The following is an 18,318-nucleotide window of genomic DNA, read 5'->3' as shown; positions in this document are numbered from 1 at the left end:
TTTTATTATTATTTTAACTGCTATCACCTCTGTAGATTACATAGTTATTTTCGGTTTCTAATATTTTAACTTCGTATAGCAGTTCACCTAGACGTTTGGCTAGCAGTTCGTAAATGACTACACATAGGTTCTCTGTGGTGGTGACTACACCTTGGAATTCCTTGACATCGACTTCGAGATTCTTGTGATCCATTCTATCCATGATTTCCTCTTTGATGATCTGTTTCAACTCGGTGGCATTGATAAACATTCCTGTCTTTTCATTCAGCTTTCCACGAACTGATACCTCCAAAGTATAATTGTGTCCATGTTGATTTATACATTTTCCATAGGTAGCTTTATTCTCTTCCTCAGTTAAATGTTCAGAATATAATCTATGACTATAATAGTAGTAATAGTAGTTGTATAAAATTAATATTTATATATGGTTAATTAAACTCGATCAATCTTGATCTATTTTGTTTTTTTTTTTAAAAAAAATAAAATAAAAAACAAAAAAACCTAAACAGAACAAAACAAAAACATACATACCTTGCAGAGAATACTTCTCTTCTTGTTAAAATAACAACTTTCGATGCCATTATCATTTACTTATTTACTGTGTGAAAAATACAAAAAAAAAAAAACTATTCGTTTGTGTTGTTGTTAGTCATATGAGTGATCATTCTGAACGATGATGACTTTATTCATCAAAGGAGGCTAAACTAAAAAAAAATTACTAAATACATACATTTTTTATAAAAATAAAATGAAATCAATAATGATTATGTAAAACTATAAATCTGTTAAAGATGTAATCATTACCAATCCAAACATAAAGATTGACACCTATAAAAATGTTTTAATTTATAAAAACTGTTTTCAGTTTTTAATTAAAATTTTTTATTTTTTTAAAAACAGTGATTCCATAACAATCTTCCGAACGTCTCGAGAATAATCATTGCAATTTTTCAAAGATCTTATTGGTATTAGAATGAATGTTTTTATAAATATCTTAATTATTATTCTTTGTAATAAGTTATCGAAAGAATACGAGAAATTATGAGCTGATCGAGAGGACGACAAACAAAATCAAATTTTAATGAACAACATGATCAAAGTCTTTTCTTTTTTAATTTAATTTATATTATTATTATTGAATTATAAAGATCTTTATTCTAATCAAGACTCATAGTATAAGAAATATGCCAGATGATAGCTTTTGAATAGAAATATTTCATATTTAAGGTGACTATCGCTAGAAATCAAAGAGAACAGCCTAACAAAATCTATAAGATCACAATATTATCTTTCTATATATATAAATAAAATAAAATATATAAATAAAAATAATAAAAATTATTTATTGAATAAAAAAAATAAAAATATTAATTTTAAATAAAAGTTCCCAAGAATTAGTATGGATGCTATCCCCTTGGATCATTTTGTTCTTCCCAAAAAATAAAAAGTTTGTTTTTGGCGGGCTTAAAACTGAGCAAGTTTAAAATAAAATAAATTAATATATTTTTAATTGATTATTTTGTAATTGATATAATATATATCAAACATTATTATATCAATATATATAGATAGAGTAGATGATGTCATCAGAGATTTCTACAGAGGAGATGATTTCAACTTCATCATTGAAATACTCAACATCTCCGTCAAACTCTGGAATCGTAATGATTGGTGGTATTGACTTTCATAGAATCAATGTAGGCAGAAGAAGAGTCGTTAGATTTACTTGTAAGTGAATCAATATCTATAAAATTATATTAATAAAGTGATCTATTCAGTTTAGACTAATTCAATTTTTAATAATTAGTGCTCAATGCTGAGAATAAACCATTTGTTATCACCAATTTATACTTACAACAACAAAAGAGTTTATATGGACATGCTTCTTTTACTGTTAGTGAATCACAACAACAACAGCAGAAGCAACAAAATCAATATCAACATCAATATAGACCAAAATATAATAACAATAGTAATGGTAATGGTAGTAGTGAAAGTTTAAATCAACAACAGAAACAACAACAACAACAACAACAACAATTACAGTTACAACTACAAAAGAATGCTAATGGCATGGTAAACGGTATAAATAATATTAGTCATAATAGAAACAATGGATTTACATTGAATTCAACAGCATCGCAATCATCACAACAACTTCAGCCATTTTCAATACTAGCGAAATTAGAGTTCCCAATTGTTATTGCACCGCACCAAGAGTTTGAAAGTTACATATCGTTCTCACCTCCAACCAGCGGATGGTTTACAGCACTGCTCTCCATACAATCTTTTAGTTCCGGTACCAAAATACAACAGGTTTCACTACATGGTGAAGGTGATCAACCATCTACACCAACACAAATAATATACTCTGTAAGTAATATCAAACTAATTACACTCTATATATCAAACTAATAATAATAATAATGATAATAATAAAAATAATAGGATAACCAATCACCAATAATCATTGAAACACCAGTTAAAAGTTATAATTCAGAATCATATTCAGCGTTGAATACACCACTGGAGTTTGAATCAGAGTCTAACCCTAATCGACCCACTTTTCTATACCCTTCAAATTCATCGTCTTCCGTCATAGCACAACCGATTTTCTTTGACGAAGACTGTCATCAGAGTAGCAACAGCAGCATCAATACAATCAATAGTTTAAATAGTAATAATTATGTATATCCAAATTCATCGTCAAATGGCATTAACAACAGTAGTAGTAGTAATAGTAGTACCAACAGACAACCTGCACTATTAACAAACCATTCACAACCTAAACTAAATGGTAACAATATCAACAACAACAACAATAGTATATCGACAACAACAACGGCAACAACAGCAATACACACACCACCTAATAACAACAGATACCGACCGTCGTCACACCACATCAAGTCATCAGAGAAAAAAGTTAGTTTCAACCCGTTGGTGTCTGAGAGGGAGAAATCACTCGATCTAAGTGTCGATGAAGAGAATATTATCCAGTCGGTTATCAAACACCACAATAGCAACAATATAAACAGTAACCACAACGATAGTTCAAACTATCAATTTCACAGGATGAATAATGGAAACGTCAGTAGTAACACACCAATACCATCCAAAAGTAATATTAAATCAACAACAACAACAACAGCCAACAGCAAATCCAACAGTATAACAGCAACATTCGAACAAGTTGAAAAGAGATTAATGGAACTTTCAAAGTTTATCAACGAAGATAGTATAAACTATAATTACAACAGTAACAACAATGAGAGTAACTATATGAATGGAAATGCACTACCACCACCACCACCTTCATCCTATACAAATAATTATAAAAACAATACTCAACAACAACAACAACAACATAATCAATATTTTAATCAACAACAGAAACCATTTCAATATCAAAATCAAAATAATTATCAACAACAACAACAACAGCAGCAACAACATACAAGACCTACACAACAACCAATACAAAGATTTACACAACAACCACAACCAACACAACAACATCAACAACAACAATATTTTAATCAGGATAATCATAATACTTCAGGTGCATCTACATCATTTATTTTAGGACAGAGTCAACAGCAACAACAACAACAAAATCAAGCACAACAATATAAAACACCACTAAAACAACCAAATTCAAATGATACAAGTATACTTGAAAACAATAACAAGATGACAGATGAAGATTGGGCATTATTTAAAGAGTTGGAGATTGTTCAAAAGAAAGTGGCCACACCTGCAATCTGGAGAGATTTCCTTCGACCATCGATCGACCACAACTCATCATTCCAATCGGCTGCAATGAAATATGAACCTGCAACGCCATACTTATCAAGAAATAGAGTTGCTAAATCTTAATATCATTCTAAAAGTTTGGTTAAATAAAATTTTAAATCAAACTATTATTATTATTTAATTTGTTTTGTTTGTGAATATCTATTTATTTACCAACATTTTTGTTTAAAATATTATAAATAGAAAGATTAGATGCAAAATGTTCTTTAATATAATCGTAGCCATACTCTTGAAATTCTTTTTGAGAGATCGAATGTTGTTGCCACTGATGTTTGGTATCGTAATACCAACGTTTGGCACCGAACCATGAATCCAGCAGACCATGATCACTCTTGAAAATATTGAATTTCGTGCCAGGCTCACGAAGTTGTGTCAATTCATATTCGAGTCTTCTATCGAAATTCTTAAACAACACTTGACCACCAGTGAGAAAGACGTTCGATGCCACTTTGTTTTGTAGTTTCCTATCTTTGATCTCTGAGAGTACCATTTCGATGGTTTCCATCAAACCCATTTCATCGAGTGAGATCAGTGCTTTCGGTTGGAATAGAATCTCCGGTACTTTGATTCTCTCGACGTCGAGACGCACCTGGAAGTCTTTGGCCGTCATGAAATCCTTGAGAGGGTCGTCGTCCTCCTCGACAATGTTCCAGGTCGGGTCGAATCGGTTCAGCCATTTCTCTATGGTTGTCATCTGTAGATCGTCTTCGGCATCCTCAGGATCGTCGTCATCGTTCTTTCGCTCGAGAGATCGCAGCTTCGATTGTCTTCTAATGACTTGTGTTCTCGCCTTCTCTCTCGCTTCCTTCCGATCCAATATCTTCTTCCTCCTCTCGTATAGATCCTTTATATATGCCTCTGGATCACGTTCGAATGCATCCTCCTCCTTCTTGTTGATAGCATCGACCTTCTCCTTCTCTTCGTCTCTCTTTCGCTTGGCTGACAACCTGCTGTCTTTCAACGCCTTTAGATGTTTCTGTTTGCGTTTCTCCTTGAGTTGATCGGCAGACAGCTGATCGTCGGCAATAAAGAGCAATGGGAATTCCTCTTCATTCGATTTCTCGGGAATCGGTTCACGTTTCCTACCGAGTTTCTCGCGTAGCTCATCGATTTGCTTGAGAAACTCACGTTCTTTCAGTGACTCTGACTCCAACGATGCTTCGTACTCTGCTGCATTCTCTGTCTTTAGCAAAGCGATTGCTTCCAATCTCGATAGCTGTTCTTCATACTCGACCATCTTTTCCTTTCTCTTTTGCTCTGCCTTATCTCTTGCCATCTGACCCATCTTCTTCTTATTCTCAAGCTTTCTCTGTTTATCCTCTTCCAACTGCGCCAAATCCACCTCTTGGAATGGTAGCTGTATTAAATTAACATCCAGACTATTATCCAACTTGAATCCATTCAACTTTTCAATATAAGATGTATCTGATACTATACAATGTTGTTCTTTAACATCCTATTATTTATCACCATTAATATAAAAATAATAATAATATTGTTGTAAGTATACTTATTAGATTGTATTTCGATATCTATCTTCTAATACTACTACTACTACTTACATTTATATAATTTGAAGTAAAGAATGTTTTATGTTGTGGATACTTCAAGTGTAATGATCTCTTTAGATATTCAGTTTGTAAAGAAGAACCAACATTGATTCTTCTTGTGCTATAGTGTTGTACAATGTCATTCTGTATGTTGTAGATGTGTGTAACTGCATGTCCAGCACCTACAATCATAGCATTGGCACCATTATCATCAAACAAATGTCTATTTCCATAGAATGCAAACAATGAATCTATTCCATAGGTTAAAGAAGGTATATTATAACATTCAAATAATAATTCGCTCATATCTATAGATAATATAATTAATTAATAACAAGTTGTTATTCATTCTCTAAATATTAAAAAAAAAAAAGAATAATCATACATTTTCTACAATAAGATGGATTTGAAGATGGTTCTGTTATTATAATTGGATTCTCTATAGATGAATTGACACCCAATCTCTCGAATATGTAATCGAATATCGCTTCTTGTGTTGGTGGATGCACCAGTAGATTCGAATCAAACGGACTCTTCAATGTAAGTCTAGATATATCGCTCTCTCTAATGGAATTACCAACAATCGGTTGTGAATTCGATTTAACTTTACCAACTAATGATTTAAATTGTACTAATAATAATCAACATCATTATTAATAAATCAGTTAGTTATTCTTTAACATATATATATTAAATAAAGATAGAATAACATACATCTTGGTTTATTTTCATTTGAATAACCAGCTCTTACATTATAGGTACCATTATCAATGATAATAGGTATATCTTTAAATTGATGATAATCATCTGATATTAAATCTTCTTTAGGTGAATGAACATCTCTATAATCAAATATATTATTATTACTACTTGATGGTGATAACAATGTTGGTGATGAAGATAAAGGTGAAAGTTTACTCATTCTATATTTATATTTATATTATTAAATTATAGTATTTTATTACTATTGTTATTATTATTTACAATTATTTGATCATTTAAATCATTAAAAATTATGAACATCAAAGATGTCAATTTAAAGAAATATATATGGGGGTGGGTGTTTGTTCATTCCCCCAAAACGATCATTCATACCTATTTTTTTTTTTACTATTTTAATGATCAACTTTCTATCTTATTTTAAATTTCAAACTATTAACATGTCAAAGTTATCTGTAAATATATATGATTTAACAAAGTCAATCAATAGAGTTAGTAAAAATACAAACATTAGTAGACCTACTGAGATTGCTACTTTTAGTTATGACGATGACAACAATCTATTTCCACCAGCTATAGTATGTTTTGTTAAATAGATTAGATATAGATTGATAATCAAAAACGGGATTTGATTAATTGATAGATTGATTGTGATTTAATAAAATAGAATAAATATAAAAGACCAAAGAATTTACCTTTGGATATAGGAGCAGGATTTAGTATGGAGAATGCAAAACCTATGAATATGCCGTCGCCACTCACACCAATTCTGACGACATTGGAGAAAGAGAAGATCGATGTTACAGCAGTTGACTTTATCACCTATCGTAACAATCTCAACAAGATATTCGGTGTCTATTGTAATAAAGATAGCTGGACCATCGATATCGAACGATTGGACGATACCATACACCTCGGAATCAAACATATCACCTCACAACCGGAAAACGAAGATCAAGCGAAATCAATGTATTCCGGTTTCAAATTCGAGGAACTATCAACCTCACAAGATACACCATTGAAATATTGTTCAATCATTCAAACTACATTATCAAACAAAAGGTAAGTAATTACAATTATTTAGTTCAATAATTAACGTTAACAAACTAACTATTTATTTCTATAATATGAAAAGAATAATAATGGCAGCTGAAATAGATTGTTATGAAGATGTAATTTTGAAGGAAAGTGGTACTAAAGATAAAAAGAGAACAATCGATCAGGTAGAAGATAATATTGAAAATCTCACAGGTGATGTCAAGACAATGAAGCGATATATAGAGCTGAAAACAAGTAAAGTTATTTTGAATGAGAGAAATCAGAATTCATTCGAGAGATTCAAGTTATTCAAATTTTGGTTGCAATCTTACTTGGCTGGAGTGGAGTTGGTTGTCTGTGCTTTTAGAGATGACGATTATAAAGTGGTCGATATACAAGAGTTCTATACACATGATATCCCTATGATGTCAAACGGCAAATGGAGTACAAATGAATGTCTTCTAAGAGGAAATTCAATATTAGATCTCATCAAAGACAATACCAAATCAAACAAATCTTATCAATTACAATATATTTATCCAATGTTATATCTTAATGAAACTTCACCTGATAATAATAATAATAATAATAATAATAATAATAATAATAATAATAATAATAATAATAATTATGAAAATATATTAACAGATCAATATAGAACTTATTTTAATACTTGTAAAGTAAATGTAAATAAATAAATCTTAATTTGGAACTTCATTAATATTTTTTGTTTGGGATATGTAATTCATATGATGATGATTCAATTATTTTTGCATAAATCACAGTTTAGAACTGAAGAAAAATACTTTGTTGGAGATACAGTCTCTGTTATAGGTGTGGTTTCAATTGGAAAAAGAAAAAAAAGAGATTCAGAACAAATGTGGTACAGCGACATTGTAGCGATATTGGAAAAAACAATACTCATCAGATGGTTCGAATTGGATTATGAAAATGAATATATATATATATATGGAGAATTCGAACATATCAATCACAATCAAATTAATGAAAAAGCAAGGAAAGTTTATGTATCTTCACAACCCAAATTTATTTTTTTTTCAGTTTAATAAAATTAGAAACAGACTTTTCACTTTTCGTTATTCATTATTCAATAGAACGAAAAGTTATATTTAAAGATTGAAAAAAAAAAAAGGACCTTTATGGTGTATAATCTGTGTGTGGTGTTGATGTAGTGGGGTAATCTGTGTCGAACAGTGCAGAGTTATCTGTATTTAGAAAAGAGTTTGTATCAACATCAACACCAAACTACAACTCAGATGTATCTATTCCACCACATAATCAACCAATTCTATCCAGGGTTAGCAGCACAATAATAATCGAGTATCAACACACAAAGAGAAAGAAATCTTGGACCGTTTAACTAAAATAGAAGAAACAGTACAGAGTATTCTTAAGTTATCAAGCACAAATATATTTAGAATTAATGAGGGTATTTATTGTTGTGAAACATTCATTTTATATAAAACATTAAATAATTATTTAAATTTCATTGTATCATTCATCAATTCACTATTTTTAGTATTGTCTTTTTGCATTCTTTTAGTATATATTTAGTTATTATATTAATTAAACGTTTATTTTTGTTTAACTATATTCAAACTAACCACATTACTTTACATCTACTATAGCTTCAATAGTAAAAAAATGTAAGAATAAACAGAAATATTCAGAAAATTTAGTAGTTTCTGATAAGTTTATTAGATCAACCATCAGAGATGAATGTAACTTCTCGACTACGATTGATATTACTAGTAAAATTGAAGAGGTAAGTTGTAAAATACACTCAAAACAATTCTTAAAAATCTTACTAATATCACTATTCTTTGTCTAATTATAAATGAATAGATACAGAATAGTCTCAAATATAAATCAAAGAATATTGCTGCCAAGTAAAACAATCTTTCTCTTCGACGAAAGCAGAAGTATGTACATTTATTTTAATGAATCCTTTGAAAACATTACTAAAACAAAACAGGATCAAAATATTTTATTAGGTGAGTTGAGACAGCTTTTAGTAGATCTAAAAGACTGTGAATTTCAAGTAGATAGTGATGTGGAATGTATTAAAATTATAGAAGAAAAACAGAAAGTATTACATATTATAATTACAAAAAAAATATCAAACTAGTTGATATCATGATATAATACTTTCTGTTTTCTTCTATTATTTTAAAACATTCCACATCACTATCTACTTGAAATTAAGAAAATTTGTTGCCATCGACAACCTAGAGATTGAGTAATATCTAAGCAATATCTATAGATAATGTAATAGACCTTTATGTAAATAAATAAAATATATTAAATTTAAAATTTTGATTTTTTTTTTTTTTTTTTTTTTTTTTAATATATTGCTGAGATGTATACTTTTCACATCGATTTCAATATCATTAACTATCAAGAAAATCAATCTACAATTTATTCTAATTATTAAAAATAAATAAAATAACAATAATATTACTTTAATAGAATTAATCATAATAATATTAAATTATCTCTGTTTTTTTTTTATGAATGTTCAACAACAAATTTTTTTTAAAAAAAGCGCGCTGAGAAGGAAGTTAATAAATCTTTTATTAATAAACATACATATATAACATCTACCATCAAAGATTATTTGTATCTTTATGTAAAAGAATAACAATTGTTTAATAAATAGTAGACTATAGACTATACATCTTTTTTTTTTTAAAAAACAAGAGGGTTGTAGATTTGTTGTTATGGAAGAGTTTCTAATTGGTGACTTGGGATCTGAAAAGATCTTGACATCACTCAGTCAAACAACTCAACCCATACCATTTATACATGATTTTCAACTAAAGAATGGAATAGATAAACAAAATTATATGTATTAGAAACATTAGATTTGCAATACAACTTGACAATATAGACTAATATTATCAATCGTTTCATATTTACACTGGCCTCAGTAGATCCCGTCTTAAAACTATTGGATCTACATCAGATCACCAGAAGTTCATTATATCATTCATTATTGGTTTGTCTTCGTGATGATATGCTTGTAAAAATACAATCAATGAATTCAACAGAGTAAGTAACAACAAACAAATGAATAGTATGAATGGAATGAACTAAACTAATGATGTGTTTTTTTTTTTTTTTTAGTTTAGAGATGTTATTGGATAAATCATTTCCTTATATCGGTTTCGAAGAGTTGAAAGCTGTACCTATGAATGTAATGAAGTTAATGCCGACGGTACCCGTTCGATTCTTGATGAAGCTGTCAGAGACAAGAGAGTTGTATGAGCAATGTCCACTGGAGGTGAAGCGTCAGATCTGGTTGATCAACGACGAGCTGTTTAGAGATAAGCTGTACCCTTTGATGCTGCAGTTCGTAGAGGATCCGTACTTGTTGCAAGAGTCGAACGAGTTGGTCATCGATACACCGCAACTGCCAACGAAACGACGTGAGAACAACGCTGTTCTCCACGAGATTGCTTCGCTCATTGGCAAATCCTATCAGCTCTACCAGAGTGCCGTGGAGTTTGTGAAGGAGCAGTATGTAAAGACGGGCAACGGCGTCTACTGCACGCTGCGCGCCGACCTGTTGATGTGGCTGCACGACACCGGTGTCTCGGCGATCTACGACCAGGACGGCGTCCACTCGCTCGCCTGGTGTGTCGACGCCTGTATGCGTGACGATGAAATCGATACGCGAAGAGTGCGTGAGATTCAATCGTATTTCAATAGCTATGCAATCGAGTCGGGCAATAAGATTATGGCCGACGCGGCAATGGTGTTTGCCAACCCGTTCGCTCTGCACTGTCTGTTGCGTAATGTGCTGAGACATCTGGTGACGGTCGTCCAGAAGAAACAGATTCCCAAGGACGACGAGAATATAAAGTATATTACATTCTTGATGACGCTGGCAATGCGTGCATTGGTTATGCTGCGCGAACAAGACTACAAGTCGCCACACATAAAGAAGCCAGTGATGGCCAGTTTCTATCCGATGTTGGCCAGTCAGATTCTCGATGATTTGTCGCGTGACAGCGCCGCCACACTAGAGTCTGGCGAAGTCGAAGAGGTCGACTCGAACCTCACTGCACTATTCACCAAGAATATGGTTTGTCAACTCATTATGTGTACGTACATTGTGAAGCGTGTCAATGAAAAGGATGTATCGACCGTTGAGAAATATCTAAAGTTTATCGCGCGTGAAGCTGCCAGTGTCGTTGCCGGAGAGCAGCCCTTTGTGCAGTCGATCGTCTCGCAAGTGCTCTCAACCAAAGATGCCAAGATGGCAGTTGTCACCATCGATGATTTCCTCTGCCGTTTCAAGTCGATTCCCTTTGTTTTCAGACAACTGATGCGATATCTACTGGATACACAGAGCAGAATGACACCGAGAGATCTATCGAACTTTGTGCAACGACTCTTTGTTGTCAGTCCGGCAGAACTTCAACAACTCCAACAATCGAAATACATGGATGAGATCAACAATCTCTCAAAGTCATTACTTGAAAAGACAGGAGCACGTCTCAATGAAAAGAGTATGCCGATTCTAGTTGACTTTATCAATCGTTCAATGAATGTAACACCAACACCTCCAACTGTTTCAACAGCAACAACAACAACAACAACACCACCATTACAATCATCTCAACAACAATCATCTTCTTCATCAAACAACAACAACAACAACAATAATAATGAATTGAATTATGATATGGATGATTTCGAAAATCAATTTCCAGATGGAGATGGTGAGTTTCAAATGGAACACCAACATCATCAACTACAGGATGATGTACAATCAACGGAACAAAAGAAAAATGGTGACGAACAGAATGGCGGTAGTACTACCTCTGGAGTACCAATGGCAACTACCACTTCACCCGATGTAAATATAATGGATGACGACAAAACAACACCACCACAACCACAAACAAACAATACACCTCCAACAACAACCAGTAACGATCAACCAATGACTGAATTGGAAGAAGGTGAACACGACTTTACCGATAACTAAAAAAATAATAATAAAAAAACAAAAGATAATAATAATAATATGAATCTGGATATATTTATTCAACAAGTTTGTTTTGATCGAAATAGACTAATATATATAAAGAAGAAGAAGTTAATTTGTAGATTGCTTTTGATCTGCTTGTTTTTTTTTTACAAAATTTTTATATATTTTTAAATGCTTCTTGAACATACACGATAGTTAGATAGATTTTTTATTTTATACATACACATATATTAAAAAATGATTAGATATTTAAATAGATGTATTATACAATGTAATCATAATAATTTAAGATTCTTTAGTAGTAAACAAAACGATGCAACTCTTAAATCTAAATCATATTTGATACCAACTTTAAAGTAATGATTAATCAAATAAGTTTGTTAGATATTTACTATAACAACAAAGAATATATTTATTAACTATTATTTTGTTTGTTATATTTACAATATTGTAATCTATCTATCTATCTATCTATCTATCTATCTATAGAATCAATAATAGTATATCATTTAATGATTCAATGAATCAATTGATACAAAAGATAGAATTGGCACCAATGTTTTATAAAGATGCACCGATCGTTGTAGATGTCTCAGATCACACTGAATTGGACAATTTCAAATTCGATGAACTAATGAATGTCTGTGTTGGTAATGGATTGGTACCAATCGGTGTATCTTGTAATAATCCATCCGATAGAGTTCAAGATATTCTAAAACGATATCGATTGCCCATTATGTATGGTACAAATACAAGATCATCTAGTAAATCTTCTGCAGCATCAACAACAGCAACAACAGCAACAACTACAACAACAGCTACTGCCTCTACAACTACATCATCTTCAACCGCTAACAATGTATCAAATTACTCTTCAACCGCTATGAATCATCAAATGCCTGCAGCATCAACAGCATCAACAACAATTAAATCAAAACCAGCACCATTAGTTATTTCAACATCATTGAGATCGGGACAACAGATCTACGCAGAGAATACCGATCTAATCATTATGGGTAATGTACATAGCGGTGCAGAAGCAGTGTCCGATGGTAATATTTTCATTTTCGGTACATTGAAAGGACGTGCACTTGCAGGACTCTCTGGCGACAAGTCAGCCAAGATCATCACAAACAAATTCGAAGCAGAGCTAGTCTCTATAGGACCTGCTTACCACGCCTGCGAAACACTTCCACGTACAGTCAACCCAAACATCCCAACAACAGTTACACTTCAAGATGATAAATTATTATTTACATCAATAGATCCAAATAATAATAAATAATAGTAACTAATAACTAATAACGAATAACTAAATTTAATATTAACTTTAACTTTAATAATAATTTATAATTTATTTATTTATTTTTTTTTATTTTAATTAAATAACTAACAAATTAGAGATCTATATATATATATATATATTATAATGTTATTGGATCTAATTCACTACCTTTTTGTTCTTGATATGTATACATTGGTTCAGCTATTCTAATGAATTGATCCAATAGATCGGATCTGGATATGATTCCAGTCAATCTACCCTCTTTATTAACAACAGGCAGTCCGGTAATAGTATTTTGTATCATCATCTTACATGCATCCAGAGTGGTGTCATCTTCATGTAATACTTGTAAAGCTGCTTTAGGTGGTAATATATCATTTACTATATTAATTATTTAAAAGAAAAAGAATATTATTAGTTATTTTAATATAGTTAATAAATTTTTATTTTTGTACCTTTTTTAGATCTTAAAAATTCGAACCATTCTTCTTCACTCTTTGTTTCGAATGGAGATTTAGAGTATACTCTTATATCTCTATCGGTTACGATTCCTAGTAGAGTATAGTTTTCGTCGACAACCGGTAGTCTTTTATATCCGTATTTCACCATTACTTTGAATACATGTTCGAGAGTATCACCAGGTTTACATCCAACCATGTTTTTACTCATGATCTTATGTAGAGGTGGGTTGTATTCCATTCGTTGAGCATTCGATATATGAAAGATATGATCGGTCATCATGAATTTCAAATCTTTATCATTCACATGAAATTCTAATGATTCTTTTTTATCTATATTATTATTTTCCATATCTCTTTCTTTTACTACTACTTTTTATCTATTTAAACTAAAATAAATTAATAAAAATTATTATTATTTCCAAATTATTTAAATTAAAAGTTTTTTTTTTTTAATAAAAAAATTTATTACCTAAAATGGATTTAATCTAAAAAAGGAAATTTTAAAGATTTTATTTTTTTAGTTTTAAATATAAAAAAGTTTTATTTTTTTACAAAAATTTTATAAAATTTTTTGATTAAATCATTTAAAATCAAATATTAAAATGAATTCCTGTTTGCTTTATAAATTCTTAATAATAATTTAATTTATTTAATTTTATTTTATTTTTAATTTTACATTATTTTTGAAAAATAGGTGATTTTCTCCAAGTCTGTCAGTTCTTTGGCGTGTTCACGAACGAGTGCAGCAGCTGACGATGGACACATACTCATAAAGTAAATGATTGAATTTAGCGAAGCCTTTTCTAACATTGCTTTATAATCTTGATCGCGTGAGGAAGATAGCACGAATGACTTTGAGTTGTTTAAAAGTCGTTGATGGAGTTCTGCCGCTTCTTTGATTAGATCATTCTGACAACACAGTACAATGAGGTTGGAAATGTGTAAATCTGTTTGTGTCCATGTATCACGGTATACCGGAAGTGTGATAGACTTTGGGTATAATCGGATGAACAACTCCTTGCCCTTGGATTTCAATATCGTCACCAAAATACCCCATGACAACGGCCATCTTTGAGTCTCCCAACCAAAAACCAAATCAAATCCTCTGGATAGTAGTCAATTCCCCACATTGAACAAGTTTGGTTCTTCATGTAGAGATATCGAGAGAGTTGCAGTGATCTCGAGATTGCGAAAGCGTAGTACGATCTTTTCGGTGGTCGGAATGTCCTCAGTGGCTTTTGTTGTTTGTAGACAACGGCAAATCGCTCGTCTTGCTCATCCATTTCATTGAATATCATTTCTATCATCGGTTGGTTGGGATGCGCGGCAAATACATCGACCGCTTTAGCCGACCAGAATCTATCTCGCTTCGCACGATTTCCGAAGTATTGAAACATCTCTGTGTTGTTCCTCTCGGCTGCAACTGCCATGAGTCTTGCCCAAGTTTCTTTTGTATATTTATATTTGCCGGCGATTCTCTGAACGACCGCCAGATGTCCGTTCCACACAGCGTTGCGTATCGCTCGTTTCGTAAACTCTTGGTTCGGGCAGTGTGTGAACAGGTAATCGATTATCGCTGGCGAACATCGTATGAAAAGCGTATCGATTGCATCGAGTGTAAAACTCTTGCTAAACTTGTTGTGGATCTCTCTGAAATCGGATAACGCTCGTACGTGTTTACAAAAATGCCATAGAATAGCGGGTTGTGCAAAGAGTTGATGATATTGAATCTGATCTCGCTTCACTCTCTCCATGAATATTCCAACATGTCCATGTTTGACTGCCCACAATAAATCACAGTTGAAACCGGCGGTATTCAATTTCAACTCACGATGAATCGCTCTTACTTGATCAAATATTAAAGTTCTAAAAACTATATTATTTAATAGTTTACCAAATAAACTATTGTTCTTATTAATACAACCATTGTCTGTCATTTTCTTTCTCTAAAAATGTAAATATAACAAAACAATATAATTATCTATCACATTGTTGTTGTGTAAACTAAAGACAAAAATTGGTCAATATCAAATTTGTTGATAATTCTAAAAATTTTCTGTTTTCATTCTGTTTCTTTTGTTTAAAATCATTGTTTTTACTAACATTTTGTTTATAAGTTTTAGATAATTTAAAAATTTATAATTTAAAAACAATTATTATTTGAAAATATTTAAATAATTGATTTTATTTTAAAGTCATTGCTTAATAATAATCAAACATTAAAAAATCAAATAAATATTTAACTATAACCTCTATTTTTTTCTAGTGAACCAAGTTTTGTATAAAGAACATTGATAAGATTAAATTTTTTTATTTTTTATTTAAACCTTTAAGGAAATATAGCCTAAACAAATGGGAATGATTTTAGATAAGAAAATTAAAAATATTTGTTTATTGAAAATTGTTTATAAATTTTATCTTATTGAAAAATTAAATATGAAATAAAAATCAAATAGATAGACTTTTCCTAAATTTTAATTAGAAACGATGTAGAGGAAAAATTTAATAAATTTAAAATATAACTTTATAAAAACAAATAATAAAAAGTGATTACAACTTCGATTTATTCAATTGAAAAGAGGGTCTTTTTTATTTGATTTAATTCTTAACATACAAAACTGAAATTTTATCTCAGATCTGAAACGAAAATTTGTAGCACTGACGTAGCTAAATACAAATTTCAAATTCTCCCTCATTTTAGCTTTAGTAAATACTTTGTTCACTTATTATACGATCATTTTACCATTTTAAGTTTATATAAAATGGGTGATGTATTTATAAATCTATCACATCTTATATTATCAAATATTGTTAATTTCATTCAAAGTAATGATGAAAGAATCATATTTACTTTGATATGTAGGAGATTTTACTATAATAGAGATAGATATCTTTGTTTTAATCAGAATAGTGAAAAGTGTTTTAATCAAAGTGTATTTCATAAAATTCGAGAAACTTACAATCTTACTTCATTTAAAGATCAAATAAATAGATTAGTGAATACTGAGTTTATATTTATGAAAGGTATGCTCTCATGTACAAACATCGTCAATTAACATTATAATATATATTTATTTTTTTGATTACATAAAATAACAGATGATCATCATTCAAAACTAGATAAAATCGAAATTCAAAGTGAAAAGAAAACAATTACTATTCAAATGAGAAATCGAGCACTTTATCTGCCAAAGTTATTTAGAGATAGACTTGAACGTTCAAATGTTGATACTCTATATATCTGTTGTTCATTTGATATAGGATTCGAACAGTTTCCAAGAAATATCAAATCAATAACACTATATTCGCATGGTTGTTCTAACGATCTCAAATGGCTACCAGAATCACTGGAAAAGCTGAAATTCAAGCGACTTCAGAATATTAGTTCACCAATGACATCGACAATCCGATACCTTGATTTCGGTAGTTTTGATTCTAATAAGATTGCAATCAATATGTTACCTCCACAGCTTGAAGTACTGATCTGTGGAAGGTCCACTTTGATTTTTGATACTGTAGTGGTTGATAATGAACAACATCAGCAACAACAACATCAACTTCCAACTAGTCTAAAAAGATTGGATATCAGCTGCCTGTATGTCAATCTACTAAGAAATCTACCGGCTCTAAAGGAGTTGACACTTAGATTTGAAGGTCACCAGTTTAAACAAGTTGATATTCCATCGACTGTCACCTCGCTAAAACTTATAGATATCGGTAGTCAACAACTACAACCTAAAGCTCTAACAACACTACCGGAAATACGTCACTTAGAATTTGTACACGGCGAAGTTACTTTTGCAAAGGATTTCTTTTATCATCGCGATAGTTTAGAGACATTGATATTCAGCGGTACCTATCGGAAGCTTTTTGAAATTGGTAAACTTCCCTCCAATCTCAAAGTCTTGAAACTACCATTATTCATCCCATTATTTTACATATCGAGATTCTGTGAGATTCCAGAAAGTCTCGATCGAATGTCAATCAGTTTCAATCAACAAATGACAACGTTCTCAAGGGAATTGGTTCCGAAATCGCTGAAACATCTGGAAATAATCAAATTTTTCAGAGACCAGTTGTAGTAGAATCACTTCCCGACGATCTTGAATCACTTGTACTCAATGGATCCGGAGCAAATTTTACAATGAAGGGATGTATCTATCCATCATCATTAAGATCGATCAATGTAAACAAATCTTTTTTTACTATAAATCCTATCGAAACGATTCCAATAACGATCGTGACCGTCATCATAGAAGGATTGTTGTATCACAGTCATTCTAAACTTCAAAGGTTAGATAACACTCATTTCTTGCTGTTCGATGTCAATTATAAAATAGTAGAAGGTATCATACCTATTTCGAAAATCAATCAATTGATTAAATCATTTGAAATAAAATATTATAATTAAAAATTCTTATTAATTTA

The 18,318-nt window shown here is 31.1% G+C and overlaps 8 protein-coding genes across 8 annotated transcripts; 4 read left to right on the top strand and 4 right to left on the bottom strand.

Annotated features, from left to right (window-relative positions):
- Window positions 1-13: 13 nt before the first annotated feature.
- Window positions 14-581, bottom strand: ptsA (6-pyruvoyltetrahydropterin synthase; the record flags this gene model as incomplete). Its single annotated transcript, XM_020579430.1, has 2 exons — window positions 14-380; window positions 532-581. The coding sequence occupies 2 exons, from the start codon at window positions 579-581 to the stop codon at window positions 14-16; spliced, it is 417 nt and encodes a 138-aa protein (XP_020430105.1).
- A 999-nt stretch (window positions 582-1,580) lies between these two features.
- PPL_08621 (centrosomal protein 75 kDa) lies at window positions 1,581-3,879 on the top strand (the record flags this gene model as incomplete). The annotated part of the gene is made up of 3 exons (XM_020579429.1): window positions 1,581-1,728; window positions 1,808-2,373; window positions 2,449-3,879. The coding sequence occupies 3 exons, from the start codon at window positions 1,581-1,583 to the stop codon at window positions 3,877-3,879; spliced, it is 2,145 nt and encodes a 714-aa protein (XP_020430104.1).
- Window positions 3,880-3,961: 82 nt separating this feature from the next.
- Window positions 3,962-6,288, bottom strand: arpE (actin related protein 5; the record flags this gene model as incomplete). Its single annotated transcript, XM_020579428.1, has 4 exons — window positions 3,962-5,272; window positions 5,379-5,674; window positions 5,752-5,997; window positions 6,081-6,288. The coding sequence occupies 4 exons, from the start codon at window positions 6,286-6,288 to the stop codon at window positions 3,962-3,964; spliced, it is 2,061 nt and encodes a 686-aa protein (XP_020430103.1).
- Window positions 6,289-6,526: 238 nt separating this feature from the next.
- On the top strand, window positions 6,527-12,141 carry PPL_08619 (DXO/RAI1 family decapping nuclease; the record flags this gene model as incomplete). Its single annotated transcript, XM_020579427.1, has 12 exons — window positions 6,527-6,664; window positions 6,754-7,148; window positions 7,171-7,810; window positions 7,910-8,152; window positions 8,448-8,574; window positions 8,774-8,910; window positions 9,121-9,234; window positions 9,691-9,774; window positions 10,036-10,196; window positions 10,272-10,341; window positions 10,993-11,312; window positions 11,556-12,141. 12 exons carry the CDS (start codon window positions 6,527-6,529, stop codon window positions 12,139-12,141), a joined length of 3,015 nt encoding a protein of 1,004 aa, XP_020430102.1.
- A 240-nt stretch (window positions 12,142-12,381) lies between these two features.
- PPL_08618 (septum site-determining protein MinC) lies at window positions 12,382-13,429 on the top strand (the record flags this gene model as incomplete). The annotated part of the gene is made up of 2 exons (XM_020579426.1): window positions 12,382-12,500; window positions 12,634-13,429. 2 exons carry the CDS (start codon window positions 12,382-12,384, stop codon window positions 13,427-13,429), a joined length of 915 nt encoding a protein of 304 aa, XP_020430101.1.
- A 139-nt stretch (window positions 13,430-13,568) lies between these two features.
- On the bottom strand, window positions 13,569-14,239 carry PPL_08617 (CBS domain-containing protein; the record flags this gene model as incomplete). Its single annotated transcript, XM_020579425.1, has 2 exons — window positions 13,569-13,810; window positions 13,885-14,239. 2 exons carry the CDS (start codon window positions 14,237-14,239, stop codon window positions 13,569-13,571), a joined length of 597 nt encoding a protein of 198 aa, XP_020430100.1.
- A 323-nt stretch (window positions 14,240-14,562) lies between these two features.
- On the bottom strand, window positions 14,563-15,995 carry PPL_08616 (uncharacterized protein; the record flags this gene model as incomplete). The annotated part of the gene is made up of 3 exons (XM_020579424.1): window positions 14,563-14,742; window positions 15,225-15,836; window positions 15,990-15,995. The coding sequence occupies 3 exons, from the start codon at window positions 15,993-15,995 to the stop codon at window positions 14,563-14,565; spliced, it is 798 nt and encodes a 265-aa protein (XP_020430099.1).
- A 657-nt stretch (window positions 15,996-16,652) lies between these two features.
- PPL_08615 (uncharacterized protein) lies at window positions 16,653-18,301 on the top strand (the record flags this gene model as incomplete). The annotated part of the gene is made up of 3 exons (XM_020579423.1): window positions 16,653-16,914; window positions 16,990-17,681; window positions 17,879-18,301. The coding sequence occupies 3 exons, from the start codon at window positions 16,653-16,655 to the stop codon at window positions 18,299-18,301; spliced, it is 1,377 nt and encodes a 458-aa protein (XP_020430098.1).
- Between the last annotated feature and the right edge of the window lie 17 nt (window positions 18,302-18,318).

This window comes from Heterostelium album (assembly GCF_000004825.1).
Source record: "Heterostelium album PN500 unplaced genomic scaffold PPL_scaffold9, whole genome shotgun sequence".
Lineage (NCBI taxonomy): Eukaryota > Evosea > Eumycetozoa > Acytosteliales > Acytosteliaceae > Heterostelium > Heterostelium album.
Note: the sequence above shows the minus strand (reverse complement) of the source record. Positions and strands in the feature narration are given on the sequence as shown.